At 49.9% G+C, this 23552-nt stretch overlaps 1 protein-coding gene, 1 long non-coding RNA gene and 1 other non-coding gene across 4 annotated transcripts in view; 1 reads left to right on the top strand and 2 right to left on the bottom strand.

Moving 5' to 3' along the window:
* Positions 1–1331: 1331 nt before the first annotated feature.
* On the bottom strand, positions 1332–1436 carry LOC111757239 (U6 spliceosomal RNA). The gene has a single exon (XR_002791615.1). It is a non-coding gene; the product is annotated as a U6 spliceosomal RNA (small nuclear RNA).
* Positions 1437–5340: 3904 nt separating this feature from the next.
* Nhsl3 (NHS like 3) overlaps positions 5341–23552 on the top strand; it is a 29387-nt gene continuing 11175 nt past the window's right edge. Inside the window, exon 1 of one of the 2 annotated variants that reach the window (XM_063235994.1) lies at positions 5341–5688. In XM_063235994.1, coding sequence (XP_063092064.1) covers positions 5454–5688 — 235 coding nt within the window. In that variant the 5' untranslated portion in view covers positions 5341–5453. Of the gene's footprint in view, positions 5689–15828; positions 16089–23552 lie in introns of those variants that run through there. The other variant, XM_005004225.4, reaches the window with a different exon arrangement.
* Positions 10389–16246, bottom strand: LOC111757187 (uncharacterized). The gene is made up of 3 exons (XR_002791549.2): positions 16011–16246; positions 12973–13079; positions 10389–12182 (listed from the first exon to the last, which is right to left on the bottom strand). It is a non-coding gene; the product is annotated as an uncharacterized LOC111757187 (long non-coding RNA).

Consider the following 23552-nt stretch of genomic DNA (forward strand, 5'->3'; position numbering starts at 1 on the left):
TGAAGAAACAAAGCCTATCTCCATGGCAACCCACCTCTGCCTCGCACTTGGGCAGCTCAGTGGTTTTGTAGGGCCCTCTTTGGGCCCAGTGCTGGGATGGGATGAGTGGTTAAGGATGAGTTAATGTGGCTGATGCAAATGAACACCACCCCTCCCCCTGCTCACTTTCAGGCGGTTCCTGTTATTTGGTAAAATCACAGGTTCAGATTCAGATGGAGGACACTGGAGCCCAGACAAGTTTCTCGCCAAGGACATCTAGCAGGCTAGGGACAAGGGGCCAGGGATACAGTTCAGAGGCACAGAACCTACCTGGCAATTGTGAGGTCCTGAGTTTAGACTCCCAGTTCCAAAAAAAAAAAAAAAAAAAAAAAAAAAAGACTGACACAAGAACCCAGTTAGCTACAGGGTTCTGTGTGCATGCTGAGGATTAAACACAGGGCCTTTGAACTGAACTAGATGCCTCATTTTTTATTTTTAATACTTTTTTTTTTTTTTTTTTTTTTGGTACCGGAAATCAAACTCCCAACTGTGTGCTTGCATGGCAGGTGCTTATGCCACTGAGCTAAATCCCCAGCCCATGTTTTTGTTTTTTAAGACAGGGTCTAAGTCACTAAGTTGCCTGGGCTGGACTCAAACTTGAGAGCCTTCTGCTTTAGCCTTTGCAGGGCTCCTTTTGTGGCTCCTCATACAATTTGGTTCCATGCTTTGTTTTGTTTTGCTTTTCTAGACCTGGAGATTGAACCCAGAGCCTTGATACTGAGTACATCCCAATCCCTTGACAACTTTATTCTTGTTTTGTTTCTGTACAGACCTCAAGATAAAACTTCCAACATTTCTATTAAGTTGTGAAAGCTCTTAACCGTTTGCCTCTGCTTGTCTGTGAGACTCAGTATTTGTTAACTACCGACTAACCAAAACAAACCACTGTAGAAATGAATTGAATTCTGGCACTCAGTTAAATCCATAACCGCCCCCTCCCCACCCCACCCTGCAACTCAGGGTTTCAAGTTTTCAGTCCATCTGAATGTCATCACTGATCCCAACTCTGATTTACTTCATGGTAAGTAAAGATTGTCAAGTTTTGATTTATATATTAAACTTATCTTTATAAAATATTGCTTTTATGCATGTCATCTGCAGGGTTTGTATTTTGTTTGAGGAAGGAAAAAAGAAGTTCCACTGCTAAAAGAAATTTTTTTTTGTCATTTTGAGACAGGGTCTCGCTATGCACTTCAGGCTGGCTTTGAGCTCAATTTGTAGCCCAGGCTGGTCTCGAACTTGCAAGGATACTCCCACCTCAGCCTCCTGAGTGCTGGTAAAAGAAATTTTTAAAAAACATGGAGCACTTCATAGATTTGGGTGTCATCGTTGCGCAGGGAATATGCTAATCTTCTCTATACTGTTCCAATTTTAGTATATGTTCTACTGAAGTGAGCAGAGATTTTTTTTTTTTTTTAATTTTTTGTTTTTGAGACAGTGTCACACTAAGTTGCTCAGGCTGATCTCAAACTCATGGGCTTTAGTGATCCCCTCTCAGGCCTCTCAAGTAGGTGGGCCTACAAGCTAACATGAGGGAAACCACTGAGTTCAGCGAACAGAATAACAGTTGGATCACTGATTATCTGATCAGTCTTTTTGTAAACCTGGAACACAGAGCTGGTGCTCGGGAGAAGCCCTTGTAGGAATGAAAGGAAACAACCTGGTCCCAGGCAGCAACAGTAGCCTCTACTGCTTCCTGTGTCTTCTCCCTTGTCTTCTCCTCTCCTCTCCCTTAGCTTCCCAGAAGCTGGCACTTGGAGCTGGGAGCCCATAAGCTTTCATCTTCATTTGGCCACATGTCACTAATATGCCAGCAAATTATTTCACCTCTCATCCATGTAGGGGCGGGGGAAATGGAGAGGACCTACGCTTGGAGTCTGATTCTAAGAGCTACTAGGAGGATCCGAGAAGACCTCAGCAGGGAGATTGTCTGAAATGTTAACAGGGCAGCCCCAGATGCCAAGAGCCAAGGATTAGGGGACACAGGAACACTGGCCTCCCACCCTTCACCACTATTCCAGCCCCTCCAAATGGTCCAAGAAAGGAAAGAAGCCACAGTACTCCCACCTCCAGGCTCTCTTCCTTTTCCAAACTCCCTGTGAAAGGAGTGGTCTGGCTGCCTGCTCTGAAGTGTAGCATCTGTGTGCGGGAGGAGGCTTGGCCCAGCAGGAGACAGAGCTGGTACCTGGGGGCGGGGGCAGGTCTTCTAAGCAGTTTGGGTTTGTTTGAGGACAACACTGATGTGGTCCTGGGCTTTCCTAAAACAGTGAGGCAAGGTTGGTCGGCCCTTGGGCTGCTCCCCCAAGTCTGGTTATTGCTAGTTCCTCCCTGGGGACACAAGGACAGCAACTTCCTGCTGGGTCAGCTGACAGTCTGGCTCCAGGTTGGACTTTGGGCCCTGCCCATAGGGACTTCTGGGAAATCAGCTCCCTGGCTGCTCTGTACAGCCTGCAAAGGAAGGTAGCAGAGCTGAACAATCATTAATCCAGGGGACAGGATGTGGCTGCAGCTGGGCACAGGCTAGCCCTTCCCAGGACTAGTGTCTCAGAAGCATGTCTGTCCTGAGGTCAGGGGATAAGAAGGAAAACGGGGCTACTGCTTTGAGGTGGTCCAACCTGAGAGGAGGTGAGGATATCTGGGGGTTTGAGGAGTAGTGAAGGAAATACAATCCTGAAACTTTCCTTAGCCCCCTCCTTCTTTCCCTCCAAATCTAGCGTGCTAATCTCTGGCTTGACCTCTGGAGAGTCTTCTTTGAGAGGAGCCTCCCAAGAAACCATGACACTGGCAAAGCCAACTTCATAGGTCTGTGCACTCTGCAGTCATGGGGGGCCCTGAACTCAGAAAGGCCCCAGGGGTAGAAAAATCCACCAGGAATAGTCTAGCAGCCCAGCATCCGCCTGGCAAGCATGAAGTCCCAGTTCGATTACTGGTACAAAAGAAAAGAAAAGAAAAGAAAAGAAAAGAAAAGAAAAGAAAAGAAAAGAAAAGAAAAGAAAGGACCTGGACTTAGTCAGATGCTTTGCTATTGCTCTCCTGAAACTGTTTTTATTTTACTATTTGTTGTTTTGGTACTGGGGATGGAATTCAGGGCTTTTGTGCTTAGCTACACCCCCAGCCCTTTTTCAAATTTTGAGTTAAATTCTAAGTTTTGTACAGTAGTTTGCCTGGGCTGGGTTGAAACTTGTTTTTTGTTTGTTTTTTTGAGACAGGGTCTTATTATTATTATCATGATTAGGTACTGGGGACCAAACTCTACGTTGTGCTTGCCAGGCAGGCACTTATGCCACTGAGCTAAATCCCTGGCCCCAAGATAGAGTTTCATTATATAATTCAGGATGGCCTTGAACTCACTATGTAGTGAAGGATGGCCTGAAATGTATAGTAATCCTCCTGATCACTGGGATTATAGGCATGTACCACCAGGCCCAGCCAGATTCAGATTTGTTATCTTCCTACCTCAACTTTTCCGAGTGTTGAAAATCTCAGTAATTTTTGTTTTTTCTTAGTAAATTTTAAGGATAGAAGTTAGGGCTTTGCTAATTCTTGCAAGCACTCTATTATTTCATACACTCCCAGACCCAAATTCATATTAAGTTTTTGAACAAAGGGTCTTGCAAATTTAGTTGATAGTCCTGTGCACTGGAAAAAATAGCTGAAAGAGTTGATGCAGAGGGGCTGGGGATTTAGCTCAGCAGCATAAGCGCCTGCCTTGCAAGCAGGCAGTCGTGAGTTCGATCCCTGGTACCGATAAAAACGAAAAAGACAAAAAAAAAAAAAAAAAAAGAGTTGATGCAGGGCAAGATTAACTGGCATTCTTCTGCCCATCTCTTCCAAAATGGAGTCTTTGCATTCCTCCCTTGTCCCTCACCGTGCATTTACTCTGTCACATGGCTGAGGCCCTGCACATCACACTCTCTGCAATGCTCAGCCTGTAACACTTTTCCTTTGACCCTAACCAGCAAAGGACTAGAATGGGTGCTCTGGGATTGCATGTTTGATCTCAGTAAAAGGTGTTACCAAGAAACACTGCTGGCAGAGGATAGTGAGTTTCCCCAGGACCCCAGGAACAGCTGGAACCTCCAGGGTCAGTGATGACCCAGGTTCATGCCAGCTGAGCCCCTGGGGACATTTAGGGTCAGGCAGTTTAGGGAGATCTTGCTCTGCACTTTAATTACCCTACAAAGTTATAGTAAGTGCTATCTACATTGGACCAGGGTTGACAGGGCTGGGTACCCTAGACAAAAGAGCCTCTGCCCTCTTGGAGACCAAGACTGGACCTGACCTTTCTAGGAACCTAGGGGAAAAGTACAAAGTTGCCGAATCCACAATGGGCCCCTCAGGCAATTTTTAGCCCCCTGGCAGTGACAACTTCCAGATGCTAGCCTTGGCTCCTCTGTTGCTGACCCGCTCTGTGTTCTGAAGCAATCACCTTCTCTTTCTGGTCTCAATCTCCCTTCTGTACTGAAGGGTAACATTCCATGTCCTACTCTCCTCATAGCTTGCTGTGGAATCAGAGGACATAAAAGGGTTCGGCTAGCTATAACAGAGCTAGAGGACTGGAGGAAATGAGCACAGCATTTCCATGACTCTTTAAAGCTTTCTTTTCTACCAGCTTCCTCAGTCACATTTCTCATCTGCTCCAAAACCCACCCTAATGCATCAAGTTAGACAATCTCAGTGGGAAATCTGACCCATGCACAGAACCCTGGAGAGTCAAAGTTTAGGCTAAGGGTAAACTGAGGAAAGACTGTCCCTGCTCCCAGGCACCAAGGGTGAAGCTGCAAAGCAGGAAGCCTGGGATTGTTGGAGCCTGGGGGTAGGTGTGGTGAGGAGCAAAGGAACATTGGGCAGGGGCAGACGGCAGGGGAATGTCCACTGCCAGTTGCAGGTCTTAAGTCTTCCCTCTCCCCTAATATTGCCCGGATCCTAGAACGAATTCTTCGAAATCTCATATCTCAGGAAAATAATCCAAGAACCCCTCAACTCTATCCCCAGTATTTCGCCTCTCCTTCCACACCCGCCACCCTCCACTGTCTTCTGCAGCGCAGCGCCTTTGAGCTCCCTCTGGACGGACCCTAGGCACGGTGCCCTCCAGGTCGCCCCCACCTCCCCGGCCTGCACGGAACCTCGGGACCTGACCTCGCCCTCTCGGGCCCCAGCGGCAGCGGCTGCGGCGGCGGCGGCGGCGGGGAGGGGCAGGAGGCAGCGCCGCTCCCGCCCCGCGGCCGCTCCCTGCTCCGCTCCGTCTCCCCCGCCGCCCGCGCCCCGCCCGCCGGCCCCTCCCGCCGCCCGCCGGGCTCGCTCGCTCGCCTCCGCCGCCCAAACTTTTCTCCGGGCGCGTCTCGCCGGCGGCAGCCCCGCGCATGGACGCCGCTTCGCAGGGGGCCTGACCCCCGCCAGGTCCGCGCCGCGCCATGGCAGCCCGTGCGCCCCCCGCCGCACCTGCGGCCGACGAGTCGGGGGGCGCCGGCAGCCCCCCGCGCAGGAAAAAGTCCCGCTCGGGCGCGTCGGGCCTCCGCCGCGCCTTCAGCTGGCTGCGGGGCAAGCGGCGCAAGAAGAAGGCGGCGGGGACCGAGGGCGCCGAGTCGGCTGCCCCCCGCGCGAAGAAGGCGGACGACAGGACCAAGAAGGCCAAGGGCAAGGGCCGAGGTGAGGCTGCCGGACACCTGGGCTGGGCTGGGCTGGGCTGAGCGTTGGGTGCGCCGAGGGGGCGCGGGGCGGCTCCGCCGGGGGTCACGGTGTGTGGGAGGGGCTGGCTCCAAAGCTGTGGTGCTGCGACAGCGAAGAGCCCTAGGCTCAGCCCAAGCACCCCTATCCTGCGCCCTACCGCAGACTCAGCGCGCCACACTCAGAGGAGGAGACCCCCTAACCGGCCGCGGCAGGGATCCCCGGGTTTCGGCAGGAAGTGTTGGCAGCCAGGCATTCCCCCTCCCGCAGTCCGGCTCACCCAGGTTCTGTCCTGTGCTGAGTCAGGGGGTCAAGAGCTTGACCCTGGACTGGAGCCAGTGGGAGAGGCAGGTGGCCTTGGGCCTCTGGTGAGGGTCTTTCTGGGTCCAGAAAGCCAATTGCACTCAAAAGGAATTTCCTGCCCACCAGATAGGCAGGTAGTTCTAAGTTGCCCACCCTATAAAGGACCCATCTTGAGTTTAGCGTACCTTAGGTTGACTGTTAGCTTTTCCCACCTGATCACAGCCCCCCCCCCCCCCAGCTCACCTGGGCCAAACCACAAACATTCACCTCCTGAGGTGGTGAGCTCACCATCCTCAACGGAGAACCAGCAGCCCTTCCCCATCTCTCCTGTCTCCAGCCCTGATAGGTACATGCTTGGGTTGTAGGTGTGCTTACACATAGGGGGAAACTGAAGCCCAAACTCATCTGGGAGGCTGTACCTGGGCTCGGGTGGGTACTTAAAATACACACTTCTTTCCTAATCTTTCTGAGTTTGAGTCCCTGATCACCTCCTCTGGCCTGAAGGGTGGGGATCCTGAGAAGAGGGAGGTTGACCTGGCTCATCCGTACCAGGGTCACTTTACTTGCAGCCACTTGCTTGGTGTTTGGCTCTTTCCCTTTTTTTTTTTTTTTTTGTCTCCTGTTGGGTGGGGAGCGTTTTAGTTTCTGCAAGAGGGTGGGGCTTGTAGCTTCCAAAGAAAGTCTACTTTTCCTTTGCTCCTGCTGCAGTGAGGGAGGTGCAGAAATGGTGGGGTGTGTGGGCCCATGCCATGCCTCCTGCGATTACCCTTCTGGTGTCCTTTAACCACTTTCTCTGGAGGAAAAGTAGAAGGAACACTTTATTTAGGGGTGTTCAGGAAGAGGGTGGAAAGCCTGTTGTGTGATTGCATCCGGCATATCTTTCTTTTGGATGAGGGCCCTGCTACCCTGCAGGCCCAGCCACAAAGAGAAGCTGGAGCTGGGGTGGTTGGGCCAAGCCCGGAGGGGAGGTTTGGGTGAGGAGTGTTTTCAAAGGTTCTGCAGCCCTCACATGGGGAGGGAGGGGAGAGCCCTGAGTTCCAGAGCGGCTCCACTGGGGTTGGGTGTGAAGTTACCCTCATCTCACTCAGGAGGGCATGGGTCAGAACTGCAGTAGGACAGACTGCCGTCAGACTATCAGGATTAGCTGGCAGAAGGTTAGTGGGCTGGTGGTGTACTAAGGGCAGTGAACCCTTCTTCCCAGGGATCCTACCTGGAAGTAGGAGGCTGAAAATATTATAAGCCTACAGGTCTCTCCTCCAGCAGACTGGACTTGGGGTCATTGGTCCATGGCCAAGTCTCCTTTGCTTTGTGTTTGGTATTGGGTGGCACTGGGCTTTCTGGGCAGCAGTTCAGCCTGATTGAGCCCACGTGCATGGGCAGCACCCCTGATCCTAGCTATTGTTTTCCCAGGTCTGGAGATAGACCCAGGTATAGCGGAGGGAAGTCCTGTTCTTTTTTGCTCCAGCCTCCTATTATCATAATTGTTTCCTTGTCACCTGCCTGGACCAGCTTTTCTGTTTATTAAGAGAAACAAAAATCTGATCTCACTAATCTCCGCTGGGATTGCTGGCCAGGAAGGGGGAGCCCAAGGAATGATTAACCCTTTCAGGGAGAATGTTCAGAATGGAGATTGGGGAGATGGAGAAGGCATACATAGAGAATTCCCAGGAGGTCACGGGCCTTTACTTGGAAAATCATTATCTCTTTCATTCCAGTCTTTGAACCAAAGACCTAAGAGATGCAGGTCTTATCCCCTCTCATCTGTTTCTCCTACTAGGAGATAAGAACTCAACTTGTAATGGAATTTTGACTTTCATCTTTTGGGATTCTCCTGATTTTCTCATTGCCCTGCACAGATTTAGCAGAAGAGAGGACATCTGACATTTATTATTCTGATTCTCAATGTGTCAGAGCCCCTGTGTTCATTCTCTTATGAGATCCCATTTGTAAATGAAAAAAACTGAGGCTCAGACACAGTACATGTTTGATTTGATCAAACTGAGATCTATATTCAAGTTGCTTGACCCCAAGACTGGTACAGTACTCATTTTTATGACTCTGAAGGATACAGAGTGGGGGTGAGCCTTAAAGATCGTCTGACCCAACTCATTCTGCAGATGGGAAATGGCCCAAAAGAGAAGTGAAGGAACTTGATAGAGTTAAGAAAGGTATCAGCTGGGTAAATGAAAGTTTATATTTTGGATCAGTTTCCATAAAGCCCCATGACACTGGATAAGCTCACAGATTCCATGACTGTCTCACAAGGAAGGAGAGGACTTTCCCTTTTTTTTTTTTTTTTTTGGTCTTTTTCGGTACTCACGACTGCCTGCTTGCAAGGCAGGCGCTTATGCTGCTGAGCTAAATCCCCAGCCCCTGGAGAGGACTTTCTTACAGAGGTGACTGAGCCTCTGAACATGGGTCTATGACCTTTCTCTTTCCAAGATTCTCAAATAATGAACATTATTTGGAGGAGAAGTCACTCTAGAAACACAAAGTGTTGCTACTGTGTTTATATTTAGTCGCCCTTCCAAACCTCACTTCCCTTATCTGAAAAACAGGGGTTTTGCAGGAGTGTTCCGAGAATCCAGTTAGGTAGCAGCCATGAAAGTGCTCTGTGAGCTGTGCAGTATTGTTCAATATCAGTAGGTTGCTGCTGTTGTGAAGCCGAGGACTTGGGCATTAGCTACGTTCACCCCAATCCATGTTTAGAAAACAGCTTCTTTGGTTACACCTCTTTGACCCGTATTGATGGTTATTACTGAGGGGGATTCACCAAAGGTGGAGTCTCATTTTTGTCTGAGGACTCAGATTTAAAAAAAAGTTAAACAAAACCCTGCCCCACCAATCTATATTTTCCAGAAATATCACCTGGACTCTAGACAAGTGTGTGCAGAGGAAGTGTTTCTGGGATTAATGCCAGGGCTGAGGCCCAGCAAGTAATCAGGGAGGCTTTCTGGAGGCAGTGAGCTGGGTGTGGAAGGGGAGGAGAAGTCATGTTTGTCAGCCTGGTAGGTTGCCTTGTGTTGTCCTCATAACAGCCTGGGAAGTGAGCAGTTATCGCCATGCACAGCAACTTGCTCAAGGCACCAGGCTTCATGCTTTATGCTTCTGTGCAGTGTCAGTGCCAGGCCTTGTTCAAGGTGATTAAAAATACCTGAGGACAGGACAGGTGAAGTCCCTGCCCTGTGGTAGTGATGTTACAGCATGGCGATGACAGAGCCACTTAGTGTGTCCTCAAAGGCTACGGTGCCCAAACAAAATAACAGGCTGTCGCTGCCTTTCTGACTGTGGAGGCACTAAGCACTGTAGAGACTTGGACAGGACCACCTTTGGGGAAAGGGACTGTACCTCATCTAGGTTTCTGTTGGGCATTAGTAGAAGGGGAGAAGTAGAGATGATTCTGGTTTTGAGAATTCAAGAGCCACCCTGCCAGGCCCAGCAGACATCAGTCTGTGAACTCATACTGGATTCCATGTTCCCTCTGGCCAACTACCAAAGGAGGATGGTCCTTGGCATGGGCTTGTGAAAAGACCTGAGTTTGAGATCTGCTCTGCTGTATGGCATCAAGCAGGCCTGCTGCACTCTGGGCCAACCATGCTGTGTTTCTTGAAGATGGAGTTTAACGCTGGGCTGGTGGTTCTCAGAGCCTGTGTGTTTCAGAGTGATTTGGTGGCACAAGCTTAGGGCTGAGGGATGAGTGTGGGGGTGGAGCTGTGTGCAGGAAGGGAAAGCCTCCCTTTGGACAGCCAGATAAGAGATGGAGACCCAGTGGCCTGGACATCATAGGAGGTTGCGTACTCCGTGTATTTTTACATTCCTTGTCATTGCATGGGCTGCTCACCTGCCTACCATGTGCCTCCTTTCACTTTTCAATCAGTGAATTCCTAGCCAGGCATGGTGGAGCATGTCTGTAATCTCAGCACTTGGCAGGCTGAGGCAGGAGGATTGCCGTGAAGTTTGAGGCCAGCCTGGGCTGCCTAGTGAGTTCAAGGCCAGTCTGAACTACATAGCAAGACCCTGTCTCAAAACCAAAAAACAACAGTCAATTCAGTGAACTCTTATTCATCTCTCAAGGTCCAGTTCTAGTATCCTCATCTCTATGACACTCTCAGGGGAAACTGCTGCACCCAGATTCTACAGCAGAGCGTTTCAGAAATTTGGAGTTGGGTAGAATCTGATTTTATGGCTACCTTCTTTTGGGCAGAGGCATGTTGTAGCCTGGGGCCTGGACCAGTGTACATAATAGCATCATGGTTCCCTTGGCTATGTGATACATTGATAGAGACTAGTCTGGGGATCTCAACAAAAATGTGATAAGGTGACTTCTCTGCCTGCCTCAACCCAGCTGCTATTAAAGGATGGGCACTGCATGCCTTGGGTCCAGAAAGGAGGAGCCTCACTCATTTATTTCACAAACATTAAGTACCCACTATGTCCTGGGGATAAATAAGAGAGTCAAGGTCTCAGTTGTCCTGAACCAATCTCACAATTTGAGCATGTAACCAGATGTTGAACAAGTAAATAGGGGTCAAAAATGACAAGAGGAAGCACAGGGATCTCTGAGGGGGATCAGAGGCAGTGATATTTAAGCTAGAATTCAAGGGTAAGGGAAGCTGAGGTCATGGGAGTTGAAGCACAGGAGGCAGGCAGGGTACTTGCTGGAGACTGGAACCAGCTGGTTCTTTGGGGTTCATGGAGCACAGGGTGGCCATGCTTCAGTATTTGGATACCCTGAGAACAGGAGCAGGGCTGACTAGCCCTCCCCTGTCCTTACCCAACACAGGGCCTGACACTGAATGGCTTTGGCCATAAGTGATCTAATCAGGGTCTCCTGAGCACAGCTATCTCTGGATCTTAGGTGCTCATTGTTGATGACCTGAAATGTCACAAGGAGCCCTCATCATACATAGAGATGGGCAACTGAGCCCCGAGGAAGGAGTGACTCATTAAAGGCCGTACAGTGGCCAGCAGGCAGAAAGGGAGTCCACACCTGCCGGTCTGATTTCAGCTTCTTTACTGTTTTGTTCAAACTTCAAACAGGAGAAGCTCTTCCCAGCGAGGAGCCTCTATCAGGGGTGGGAAGAGCTGAGAAGAAAGGGATGCCAAGGGAGCCTTCTTTCTTCCCCGCTCCTGTCCCTCCCTTACCTCAGACACCTTTGGGGCCTCCTAGCTCTTGTCCTTCTCCTGGAAATCCCCTACAGGCCAGGAGGGGCCCTCAATGCATGTGTTGTCCTTCACTGCTAACGTAGGGTGACTGAACCCTGTGGCCAGAAAAGCTGTTCTCCCTCAGCAGAGCCTCCCTCAGCACCTCCTCCCTTGGAAATCCCCACTCCCCAAACCCTCAAAGCCCTCTCAGCTGCTCCTGGCTTGTCACATGCTGAAGAAAATGAATAGAGGACGTATTGTACATTGTTTGGGCCAAAGTAAGCACGATGGGGTAGGGAAAGCGGGTACACACACCTTCCATGTACAGACCCCCAAGGCCACCTCCAGCTCCGTTACTGAGTTGGGGAAGGAAGGAGGTGCAAGCAGCTTCCTTGGATAGGAATGAAATCTTTCACTTCCCCCAGCATCTCCCACTCTGTACCCTTATGCTCCAGTCCTGGGGCCGATTCATCAGAGGACTGTCAGTTCCACTCACAAGGTGCCCAGCTCTGTGTGTGATGTGGAATTGTTATAGCTTAGCCTGCCCAGACTTTAAACCTGTACCATGGAACTGGACGTGGTGGTGCAGGCTTGTGATCCTAGCACTCTGGGAGGCTGAAGCGGGCACGACTGCCAGTTCCAACCAAGTTTAGGTAATCTAGCATCTTAGCAAGACTCCATCTCAAATAAAAAATAAAAAAGGGCTAGGGGCTGTAGCTCAGTGTGAAGGCCTTGGGTTAACACACTCAGTACTGTAAATCAAAACAAACCAAAACCAAACCAAACCAAACCCAACCCAACCAAACCAAACCAAAATACATATGACAAAGTGCATGATATCCACGAGGTTCATGGGGTTTCAGGGCAAGATGACCATGGAGGGCCTCCTGTCTGTGTAGGATGTCCTCTTGCAAATTTCTGCACCTGTTCTTTAAGGGGTTACAAAGCACCAAAACCAGGCTGGGGATATAGCTCAGTGGCACAGTGCTTGCCTGCAAGTACAAGGCATTGAGTGGGATTCCTGGTACCTAAAAAGAAGGAAAATCAAAATCAAACAAACAAACAATAAAAAATCCCACAATAAAGCATCAAAGTCTCATCTGGAGTTCTGGTCCCCATTCCTTCCCTACGAGTTACTTCTTCCCCCCAGCTCTACCCTCCTTCTCAAGTTCTGGGCTTTGGAGAGCACTTCTCACGCAAGTACTACCTTTGTAAAGAAAGTATTTATGTGCTATTATCACTGCCTCCTCCCGCCACCACCACCAGTAACAAGTGTCACTATAGCTTCTACACAGAATATGCAAAACCCACGGTCTCCACTTTTACAAGTTGCTAGGCAACATGCAGGGGACACCTACTGTGTGTTGAGCTTGGGAACTGCCAAGGAGTGAGACAGTCTGTACTCTGAAGAAACACTTTTCTGATTGGAAAGGTAGATGCCAACATAAACTGATACTTTGAGAAAAGCCCTGAGATGGTGTCACACAGGTGCTAGGGAGCTCTGGGGTGTGGTTAGAGGGTAGCATTAGTAGGTTTGGGAGCACAGAGAACAGAGTCAGGGCTGGGAGGTGGATGGAAGAGCAGGGTACTGAGCAGAGCCATGAGGACGAAGAAGTATTTTCCAGGCAATGGTGGAAGAAAAGAGAGCAGGTGTGAAGGGTTGGAGGTGTGCACTAAGGGAACGTTGAGCAGCTTTCTGTGGCTAGAGCTCTAAAGTGGGGAAGGAAGGTATAATCAGAGATGAGCCTGACCTGGTGGGCAAGGACAAATCCTGCAAAGGCCAAGAGAGCTGTTACATCTTCAAGACACTTTGCTTACCTGTTCCCACTCAACTCATACCAAGGGATTCATTCTTTTCCTCTGGATGTTTCCTCTGGTTCTCCACCTACCTGCCTCCTTTATAGGCATCAGTTTCTGGGGCTTATCTGTAAATGACGGGAATTAACACCTTCAGGATAGAGATGTAATTCATGTTTTACTGCTGAGTGGTTTAAGTCACTTGGTAGTACATGCAGTTTAGGCTGGCCTTGAACTCTCTTTGTAGCCCAGGCTGGCCTCAAATTTATAGCAATTCTCTTGCCTCAGCATTCCAAGTACTGGGATTACAGGCATGTGCCACCACGCCTGCCATGATTGTCTCATAGGGTGGCTTTTTATTATTAGAAAAAGACTGATAAAGTGATTAGATCCATTTGTACCACCAGTGGTACAAGCTTCTCAATGTGACAGTCATACATATACCACTGGTGGTTCAAGCCAGTATGAACGTGTTATACTAGCAGATCTGTAAGGTCTCTCCCATCTTCGCCACTAAGACTTCTTTTCGCAAAGCAGAGACTGAGCCAGGAAGCTTGATACACAGTGTGGGGGTATTTTCTGGGCATGAATAAATGCTAGCTCTTCTGGGATTTCAGTGTTGTCACCCTTAGACTCTTAGCAAGGGATGGGACTCAAGGAGAGTGGCGGTCAGCTTTGACACTTCCATTTGCAGGCAGGGAACAGGGCATCTTGGAATCACTGGACATAAAGAGGCAACATGGTGTAGTGAAGGGATTTGTTAAGCTGGCAAAAAGGATAAACATATGGAGAGTAGAACTGACAGTTCTGGACTCTTAGCCCAGTACTGAGTCTCTGCTATACCATGCTGCCCCTAGTTGTAGAGACTAGACAGACTGATGGTAAAGTTGCTGCCTAGGCTGTGGGGCCCTGGACAGGTCCCTGGGCACAAAAGTATCTGTGAGGACCCAGAGATGGAAGCTGGGGGCAGCCTGGAAGACTTTTAGGGGCAGTAAGTTTTGGTTCGGGTTTCGATAAAATAGGGACTTATGTAAGGCAAATGAAGTAGGGGCATGCAGCTCACAAATGCATGAAGACTTGGGGTGGTTTCACACATATTTGCCTACAAGCTCCATTATTTACACATACAGACATATATACATAGCACAAACCAACTGTAGAGACAGACATACTCCACAACCACAACCCAACAACCACAACCACATACTAATACATAAAAGCATACTTTTTTGTTTCATTGCTGGGATCAAACTCAGAGTCTCGGACATGGTAGACAAGATATACCTTACTACTAAGCCATACCCTATCCTTAATTACATATGATTTTTTTGGGCTACTGGGGGTTGAACCCAGGGACTTCACACTGAGCTACATCCCTAGGGTATAGCCCATATTTTTGAGACAAGGTCTCTCTCTTTTTTTGCCTTTTTTTTTTCTTTGTCTTTTTCGTTTTTACCAGTACCAGGGATCGAACTCACGACTGCCTGCTTGCAAGACAGGCGCTTATGCCGCTGAGCTAAATCCCCAGCCCCAGCAAGGCAGGTACTTATGCCGCTGAGCTAAATCATCAGCCCCGAGACAAGGTCTCATAAAGTTGATAGATTGCCCAGGCTGGGCTAGAACTTGCAACCCTCCTGTCTCAGCCTTCTGTTGGGATTATAGGAATGAGCCACCAATGCCTGGCTTAATTCCATAATTGTTTTATTTTATTTTATTTGAGACAGGGTCTCAAATAAACCTGCTATGCAGTTCAGGTTGACCTCAAACTCACTAGTAGCCCAGGCTGGCCTTTAATGGCAAACTCCCCTGGCTCAGCCTCTTGAGTGCTAGAATCACAGGCTTGTGCTACTATATCTGGCTTCCATAGTCTTATAGACAAACATATTTACACATACATACACACAGATAGACTGTTACACACTCAAATCCACAAGTCATTGACAGCCTACCATCCTAAGAGAGATAGCAATAATTACATAGACAAAAACATAAAACACATATCTGGGCATGAAAATAGGCTCAGTTACATGGACGTAGTCATATAAACCCATGTATTCAGAGTCACAGATATGTACAGGGCTACACAGCCACCTTTTTTTTTTTTTTTTTTTTGGTGCTGGGAATTGAACTCACGACTTCGCGTTTGCCAAGCAGGCATGTACGCCGCCGCTGAGCTAAACGCCTGGCTACACAGCCACCTTTAAAGACACTATTGTACACATATATCCAACCACTGCCCTCCTTCAAGGTCATCTGAAGACGCAGATACGTGAAGAGTGGTGACAAAGAGCAGTGGGTGCTGAGTCAGTCTGGATTTGAATACTGGCCCTGCAGTATAATGCTTGTAGATTTTGGGTCAGTCGGGTAACTTCAAGGAACCTCAGTTTCCCTGTCAATAAAATGAATATAATGGAAATACCTACTTTACTGAATTGTTTTGTGGATGAAATTAAAGAATGCATCAAAGCAGGTAGCACGGTGCCTGTCACATAATAAGCATTTTTTAAAAAAAAAAATGCAACTATTATTTTGTACAGCACACTACAGAAAGTTCCATACATTTGTACACACAGGCAGAGAGGTAGGAAATACACACAGAGGCACGCGACACTGACAGGGTGGTAGCTGGTGGGCTACAGCAGCAGCAGGGCTCCAGACCCCGCCAGTCTGGAGGCCGACCCCCAGTTCTACTAGCTCCACTGCAGGCCTCAGAGAAGCAGCTTCTCTGCCGGAAGAGCAGGCCATCAGCCTGCTCCACCTGGACCAGCCAGTCTTTCCCAGAGCGCTCAGGGCGGGGCAGCTCAGCAGGTCTCCCAGGTCCCGGGAGGGGCGGAGTCGACGGGAAGCGGGCCAGGCCCCGCCCTTGTCCGACCCCGCCCCCAGCCCAGCCATTGGCCACAGGGCGCGGGGGCGTGGCTGAACCGGGGCTGGGGGCGCCCGCGGTGGCCGACCGCGCGTCTCTTTGCCTCCCTCCCGGGGCTGCGGGCCCGGCGGCCGGGCTGGCAGGGCCGCGCTCGGGGTTCCCGCGCCAGCTCCCGCGCCCGCCATGGGGAACTCACACCACAAGAGGAAGGCCCCCAGTAGTCCCCGGGTCCGCAGCTTCTGGCGATTCGGGCGGTCGGCGAAGCGGCCCGCAGGTAGGGGGTGGGGGCGGGGCAGGCTGGGAGGAGGGTCTCCCTGCTGCAGCGGTCGCCTCCGCTGCTGCCCCCTCCCGGGGCCTGGTGGGCGTGAGTATGGGGGCGGGGAATCCGCGCAGACCCCACCCCTCATATGTACATGAAGACACGTACACACTGATACCCCCGGACGGGGACACATATATTCACATTTCACATGGTCGCGCATACACAGAACACACGCTCAGATGTAGGGATATGCAGAGACAAAAATCACATACACAGTCACCTACACAATCTCAAGTGGGACGCACAGATCCTGAGACACAGGTACATATACCGATGCATACGGTTAACACGGCCACACGAACTACACCCACGCGCAGACAGACACAGACACCTACAGTCAGGTAGGGCTGCCCAGCGTGCTCGGCACAGAAATGGACACGCAGCTTCATAACTGCACAGCCAATCAGTCTCGTTAGGTCCACAGGTAGACCCTAAGGCACTCACACACACACACTTGTTCCTCAAGCCTTAGCCCCCAACATGCTGAAAGTTTGCAGCCGGTGGGGAGACAAAGGTGGAGGGGAAAGGCAGGAAACCCGGGTCTGGAGGCTCAGGACCGCCTCCATCTGGCGCGACTGGGAGTTAGACTGGTTCGCTAGGCTCCTTCCCCACCCTCCCTGCGCCACGGCATCCTCTTCTTGTACCCCCCCCCCTCCCCCGCAGACCCCGAGGTCCCTTCCATGCTGCATCTCCTCCCCTTTCAATGCGGCCATCGAGCTGGAACTCGGCAACCCTTCCCGGCGGGCTGCGGGATCCCTCCGCGGGTCACATTCCTGCTTCCTAGGGTGGGGGGTAAGAACGGGGAAAGCCTCCACCCCCCAGGGCTGAGAGATCGCATTCTTGTTTCCCCTAGCGAATGCGGCAGTTCACGCTGTCCCCGCGAGAGTCCCAAGGGGTGCTGGAGGAGGGGCCGTCCGTCTGGGGTGCCTGATTTTCTCACTATGTAAATACAGGGAAGGGGGAAGGGTGAGGTGGTGGATCCAGAAGTACACCCCAAAGATGCGGGTACCTGGGGGTACCCTAGGGGTACCTGCTGATTTGGGAACATGAGACTGTGAGGACAGGTTGGGTAGAAGGGTCTTTGCTGTGGCGGGCGAATCCATCCGTGTAGCCCAGCATGGCCCACATTCCTAGAGATTCAGCAGCAGTCTGATGAGCTCATCCCTCTATCAGCCCTGTCTACAAGATGGGCTATGGGAAGAGGTTGGCCCCGGAAGGAGGGGGTCTGTGTGTTCAGTGTGGTTCTGCATGAGCACTAGTGACCTTGGGCAGATTCCTTTCACTTTCCTGGACTTTCCTGGCTCCTAAAGGTCTGTGAAATTAGATAAACTTAACGTCGGTGACTTCTTGAGACCCTTGCAGTACTGGCTTAGCCATTTCATAGATCAAGAGACTGAAGAGAGAAGGGCTTGTGTGTCATTTTGTGAGGGGGAAGCATCAGAACTTGAACTCAGGGCCTCATGCCTGCCAGGCAGGTGCTCCAAACCCCTGAGAAACCCCATGAGAAAAGGGCTTTGTGCAAGGTCATTTGGGATATGGAGGTCTGAGCAATAATTATGAAGATCACCAAGAGGAAAAGTGTTAATTAAGTTTAGGTAATCTTTGAGGATTCCTCAGAATGTGGATGGTGTTGAAAGACTCTAGTAGTCTCCTTGCTTGTATCTCTGAAGGTTTGGCTGTGCCCACCTGTCTCCTTCCAGAATCTGTGCTCAGTAGGGCTGAGGCTGGACTTTCTGTAGCTGATGGCCACTATGATCTGATGGCTTCCTGAGATCTAGCTGTCAGCCTGGACTTGTGACCATTATAATGGAGAAGAAAGAAAGAAAGAAAAAAAAAAGAGGTTGTGTTTATAGAAACAAACAAACAAACAAACAAAAAATGGGTGTTCTGGCCCTTGATGAAGAGACCTAGAGCTTCTGACAACCCTTGTGTACATCCAGCCCCTGCTGCAACTCAGGTGTTAGCCAGGCTGTAAGATGTCCCTAAAACACCATAAAGCATTGTTGGGGCATCCCACAAGTGAAGTGGTTGGGGAAATGTCCAGGCTGTATAGCTAAAGCTTCTGGGATGGGGTCAGCTTTTGAAAATTGAGGTAAAGTTAATTTGGCCTTTGAGGAAACTACAAGATTGAAATTAGTCCTCAATTCTTGTTTAAGTGAGATAACACAGCTAGGGATTTGTTGCAACTGTGGGGTATGTTCTCAAGCAAAAGTAGGCAGTTGGGGCTGTGAATAGAGTAATCGAGGTTCCTTCCTTGTTCTTGGGAAGAGAAGAGATTCTGTTGTTAATGTAAATGACAGTGACTTTGTTTTTACTTATCTTGAGAATTCTAAGACCTCAGTTTTTGCTATGGGTTCAGGTGTGAGAATGGAGCTTAAATACTTACTCATTTGATTGGTTTGTTAAGAAGAGAGACAGGCAAGGGAACCAGAGAGGGGTGAAATCTACAGGCCATAGGGAGCCAGTGAAGGTATTTGAGCAAAAGAGGAGCCCACAACTGTGATGTATTAGGGAGATGGCTCCAGGGCCAGGGCAGGTGTAGGCAGGACAGGTTGGAGGTGGGGTGGTGAGAGTGGAAGCTCAGAGACTATTGCAGTAATCCAGGGGAGAGGTGATAAGGTGAGGGGGGTGGAAAGGAGTGGTAGCTATAGAGACACTTGGGAGGAGGCAGCAGCACTGACAGAACCTGGGGTTAATCAGCTGTTGGTAATAAGGGCCAGAACGCTGTGAAGGTGTGGTACTCCTCTGCTTGGCTGGAGGTGGGGTGAGGGAGGATGGTAGCAGAGATGTTAATGCAGAGATAAAGATAAAGCCCTATGCTAACTCTTGTCTTTTGATCGTCCAGCAAGCAAAAAACTGTTCTCATATCAAAAATGAGAAAGCTGATACTCAAGAGAAATGAAGTTACTTGTACAAGGCCACATAGCAAGGCTGAATAAAATCAAACTTTGGGGGCTGGGGATTTTCAGCGGCATAAATGCCTGCCATGCAAGCAGGCGGTCGTGAGTTCGATCCCTGGTACCGATAAAAAGGAAAAAGACAAAAAAAAAAAAAAAAAAAAAAAATCAAACTTTGCCAGTGTGGTGGTGCATGCCTATAATCTCAATACTCAGGAGGCTGAGGCAGAGAATTGCTATTGAGTCTGAGGCAAACCTAGGCTACATAGCAAGTGCAAGACCAGTCTGAATTACAATGAGACTATTTCTTTTTTTTTTTTTTTTAACTGGTACCAGAGATTGAACTCACGACCACGCGCTTGCAAGGCACGCGCTTATGCCGCTGAGCTAATTCCCCAGCCTCGAGACTATTTCAAAAAAGCAAACAAAACAAAATGACTAAGCCTTCCTGGGTGCTGGGGAAAGGAGCTTGAGGTGAGAGTTCAAGACCAGCCTGGGCAATTTAGTGAGACTGTCTCAAAATCTTTAAAAAAGAAAAAAAAAGGGCTGGAGGTATAATTTGATGTAGAGTGCTCCGGAGTTCAGTTGCCAATATTTTTATTGCAAAGAAACAAAAACAACAGAAAAACAAGCCACAAAAAACAAACATACCCCTCTCCCAAGGAACACAAACAACCAGCCCTGTCTGCTGATGGATGCCTATAATCCCAGCAGTCTGGGAGGCTGAGGTAGGAGGATCACAAATTGAGCCCAGCCTGGGCAGTTTAGAGACTTATGGAGACCCTGCCTAAAAATAGAAAAGGGTGGAAGGGAGGAGAATGGGAAAAAAAGGAAGCAAAATATATCATGTACAGATACCAGTTTCCTATGATGAATGCTATGTATATCTAAAATATACCAATAAAACACCCCCCTCCACACCCCAAGGTTGGGCATGGAGCCCAACCAAGCCGCTGAGATTACAAAGCCTGTGCCCCTGGCCAGTTCAGGGATTGATGGCTTTCATGTTATGATTGTGTGGCCTCTGGGCAGAGAGAGCCTGAGGCCCAGGGCAGGGGTGTGTGGTAGATTTATTTAGTGGACCTCGTAACGGGCAGTTGAGGACTGAGCACTGAAGCCCCCAAGAGTGCAGAGATTGAGCTGATGGGGAAGGGAAATGTAGATCTAACAGTCTTTTCTTCCCTTGTTCAAATGCCCTTGGAGGCTAGGGAAGGGTCAAAGTGGATGAGGCAAGGCTTCTCCTATGCTGGAAAGATACTAAATTGCTGGGATTGTAGTTGGCTTTGAGTCTCAGGAACCCTAACCCTAACCCTCCCCAGACCAGCTGAGCCTGGGCAGGTTGAGGGGTGGGTGAAGGATGTAAATTGGGAGCCCAGGGAGAATCACCTGCTGCCCACCCCCTCCAGTTCTTATGGTGCGCTGTATCCAAAGGCTTATACATGAAGCCCTCCTTGTTGAATTAGAGTTCCCATCTCACATATGGGAAGACGGAAAGAAATTGGTAAGAGTCAGTCTGTTGGGAATACTTCCCATCCTTCCTCATGCAGATAGAAAGGGTCTAGGATCTTTGTTAGGTTCCACAGTTTAGAGAAGGCCCTCTTCTCCTCCCACCCAACAGCCTCCTCCCTTCCTTTGGGGGAAGACCTGTGACCAACTGTGTGATATCCAGTCTTGCTTGTGGGAGCCCTGAGCTTCCAGATAAAGGCCTTGCCAGTACATCTTTGATCTGAGGGATCTGCGATAAGCTGAACCCCTTTGCTGGCAGGGCCTGGACTGCAAGTGGGAACCTCTGTACGCTTTTGAAGTGCCAGAGTTATGCATGCAGAGAGTGTAGAACATCATCTCTCCAATTCTCCCAGATTACGTGAAGAAACAGAAAAGGCCAGTGCCTGGCTGAGGGTCAGGCTGCAGTTAAAAGGCAGCAGAACTTAAACCTAGGATTTCTGACTCTCAGGGTAGTGAGAAAGTTACTGCCAAGGCAATGCAAACGCATGCGCACAAGTGGTCCCTCCTGGCTTCCTCCCTATCCTCAGGCTCAGGGCCTGCAGTTCCCTTCCCTCCCAACCAAGATTGGGGCTGCCAGATAGGGCAGGTCACTGAGGAGAGATAGGGAGCTGTTGTTAAGTGTCCCTTATCAGGCCTTATCTTTAATGGTCCTCAGCTCCACTTGAGATTGGAGGAGAGCTCCAGAAGTGGGTGGGATGGAGGCAGTGGGTAGCATGGAAAGAACAGGGTTTTACAGTGTCAGCTGGGCTTGAATCCTGACTGCCCTAGCTGCATGACCTTGGGCAAGTCACTGAGCCTTTGGAGGCCTCTGTGTAGAGAGGGATTTAGTGAGACTGTCTGGGTTTTCATCAGGCGGCTTTTGGTAACTGCCAGTTTGTTGTCACAGTGTTGTAAAGTGGAAAGACTCTTTCCCTCCCCTCCATGTCCTGGACAGGCAGAGGCTTGCTCTGATATAATACTTTCTGAGTTTACACTGGTTTACATGGTTTTATTTAGGCTCTCCAGCTATGCTGTGAATTGGGTGTTAGTCCCGCTTTACAGAGGAGGAGACTGAGGCCCAGGGAGGCTGATTTATTTGTCTTAGGTCTGAAATCCAGACCCTTTGATTCCCAACTCTTTTCTCTCTTGATTTCATGGTTGCTGCTTCTCTGGCATCCATAAAATGGGGATAATCATGCCTTGAAGGAACAAAAGACAGTTTTGGAAATTCAGAATTGTGCCCTGGCCGAAAGGGATTATTATGTCATTGTCAGGAGAAAATGCTGACCCAGAAACTCATTATGACATTTATTAATATTGTTGTAGCTAATTCCTCCCTGTACTACTGTCCGTTCCTCCAGGGCACCCTGTGGGATGGGATCCTCTCCACCCTGCTCTGTTCACTCCCTGCCCCCACTATATTTACCTTAGAACCGGCCTGGCCTGTCAGCTTTGCCCTTGCCAGGGTGGGGCTGGACACTAAGGGAATGGAGAGGGAGATTCTCTTGCAGAGGTGGGTGCAGAGCTTTCTGTTCTTTGGGCAGGATGGGACTGACACTGTGCCCCTCTTTACCCACTGATCTCAGATGAAGGATCGCTAAGGGGTTTGGAGTGAGACCTAAGTCCAAATGTGGGCTCTGCCACTCTTCCTGGCTGGGTGACCTTGAGCACGCCTGTCACTTTCTCTTAAGCCTCCTTTGTGAAAGGGAATCTTCAGCCATGCCTTTTAGGTAGTAAAAAAAAAATGCTCCTACCTGGAAGTTTGTTATGCTCATTTCCCTTTGTCTTGTCTCTGAGAGAAAATCCTCACATGCTCTTGGTTCAGCTCCTGGCCATAGAATCTGTGACCCGAGGAAGCCCTGGCATCCCTGGATTTTCATTTGTTCACGTGTACAGTGAGGAGTTCAGATAAGGACTTCTGAACACTCTGACTCTTGGCTGGAGGGCTGACGGGGTGGTGGTGGGGAAGTAGGAACAGGGAATGGGGGACCAGCTTGGTTAACTTGGAGGGTTCCAGCTCCTGAGCGAGGCCACCTGGACAGCTGTGCCCTCCCCCCTCATTCCTGTCCCCTGAGTCAGGCCGGCCTGCCTGCCTGTGGGTGCGCCACCCGCCCCCCCTTGCTCTGGAATGGGGCAGGTTCAGGCCTCACCCTGTGAAAGTTACTGCCAAGGCAATGCAAACGCATGCGCACAAGTGGTCCCTCCTGGCTTCCTCCCTATCCTCAGGCTCAGGAAACCCCCTGGATGGTGGGTACAGGTGCTTGCCTTCCTGGATATGCAGCCACTTGGGCTGCGCATTTGAGCTAGTGGGTGGAAAGCGGGTGCTTTGTAGATGTGTGGTCCTGAGACTGTCTTATCTGTTAGAGTGACTTCAGTGGGACATTCCCTTTTTTAAATTAGAAAATACATTTTTTGGTTTGTTTGTGACAGAGTCTTGCTCTGCAGTTCAGGCTCATCTCAAACTTGTGGTAAACCTCTTGCCTCAGCCTCCTGAGAGGGATTACAGGGGTGCACACCATGCCCAGCTTCAGTGGGACATCCTGGAGGAGAATGCCTCTACATATGCCCCTGAACTGTACCTGAGCTCTTGAACTGGCCTGTGCGCCTGCTTCCTGATGTGCTTTGTACATTGAGGGTGTGGCCAGGGGCTGGGAGTCATCTCAGCTGCAGGAAGCCTCCTCCCTCCAGCAGATGGGGCTGACTCATGTACGTAGTGAGCTTTCTTCAAGGCCTTAGCCTCAGGTAGCACCTTTGAACTGTGCCAAAGCAGAAAGTCTTGGAACAGGCAGCTTTGGACAAGGTCTTTCTACTCTCTGGACCTCAAGTTTCTCTGTGAGGTGCCCTCCCCAAGCTGAGACTGCTTGCTGAGTCCCCTCCAAACAAGCCACAGGTGTATAGACCTGTGCTAGGGTGGCCCAGAATGGCAGTTCTGGGCAAGCCGTAGGTAGGGAGAGGGAGAGGATGTTGCTAGGGCAACCAGATGTTATCAACTATGAGAGCCTTGGTTCTGGCTGGGGAACTTGCAGCTGTGGCC

This window comes from Cavia porcellus, unplaced genomic scaffold (assembly GCF_034190915.1).
Source record: "Cavia porcellus strain 051 isolate PalLab524CR breed Dunkin Hartley unplaced genomic scaffold, mCavPor4.1 scaffold_25, whole genome shotgun sequence".
Lineage (NCBI taxonomy): Eukaryota > Metazoa > Chordata > Mammalia > Rodentia > Caviidae > Cavia > Cavia porcellus.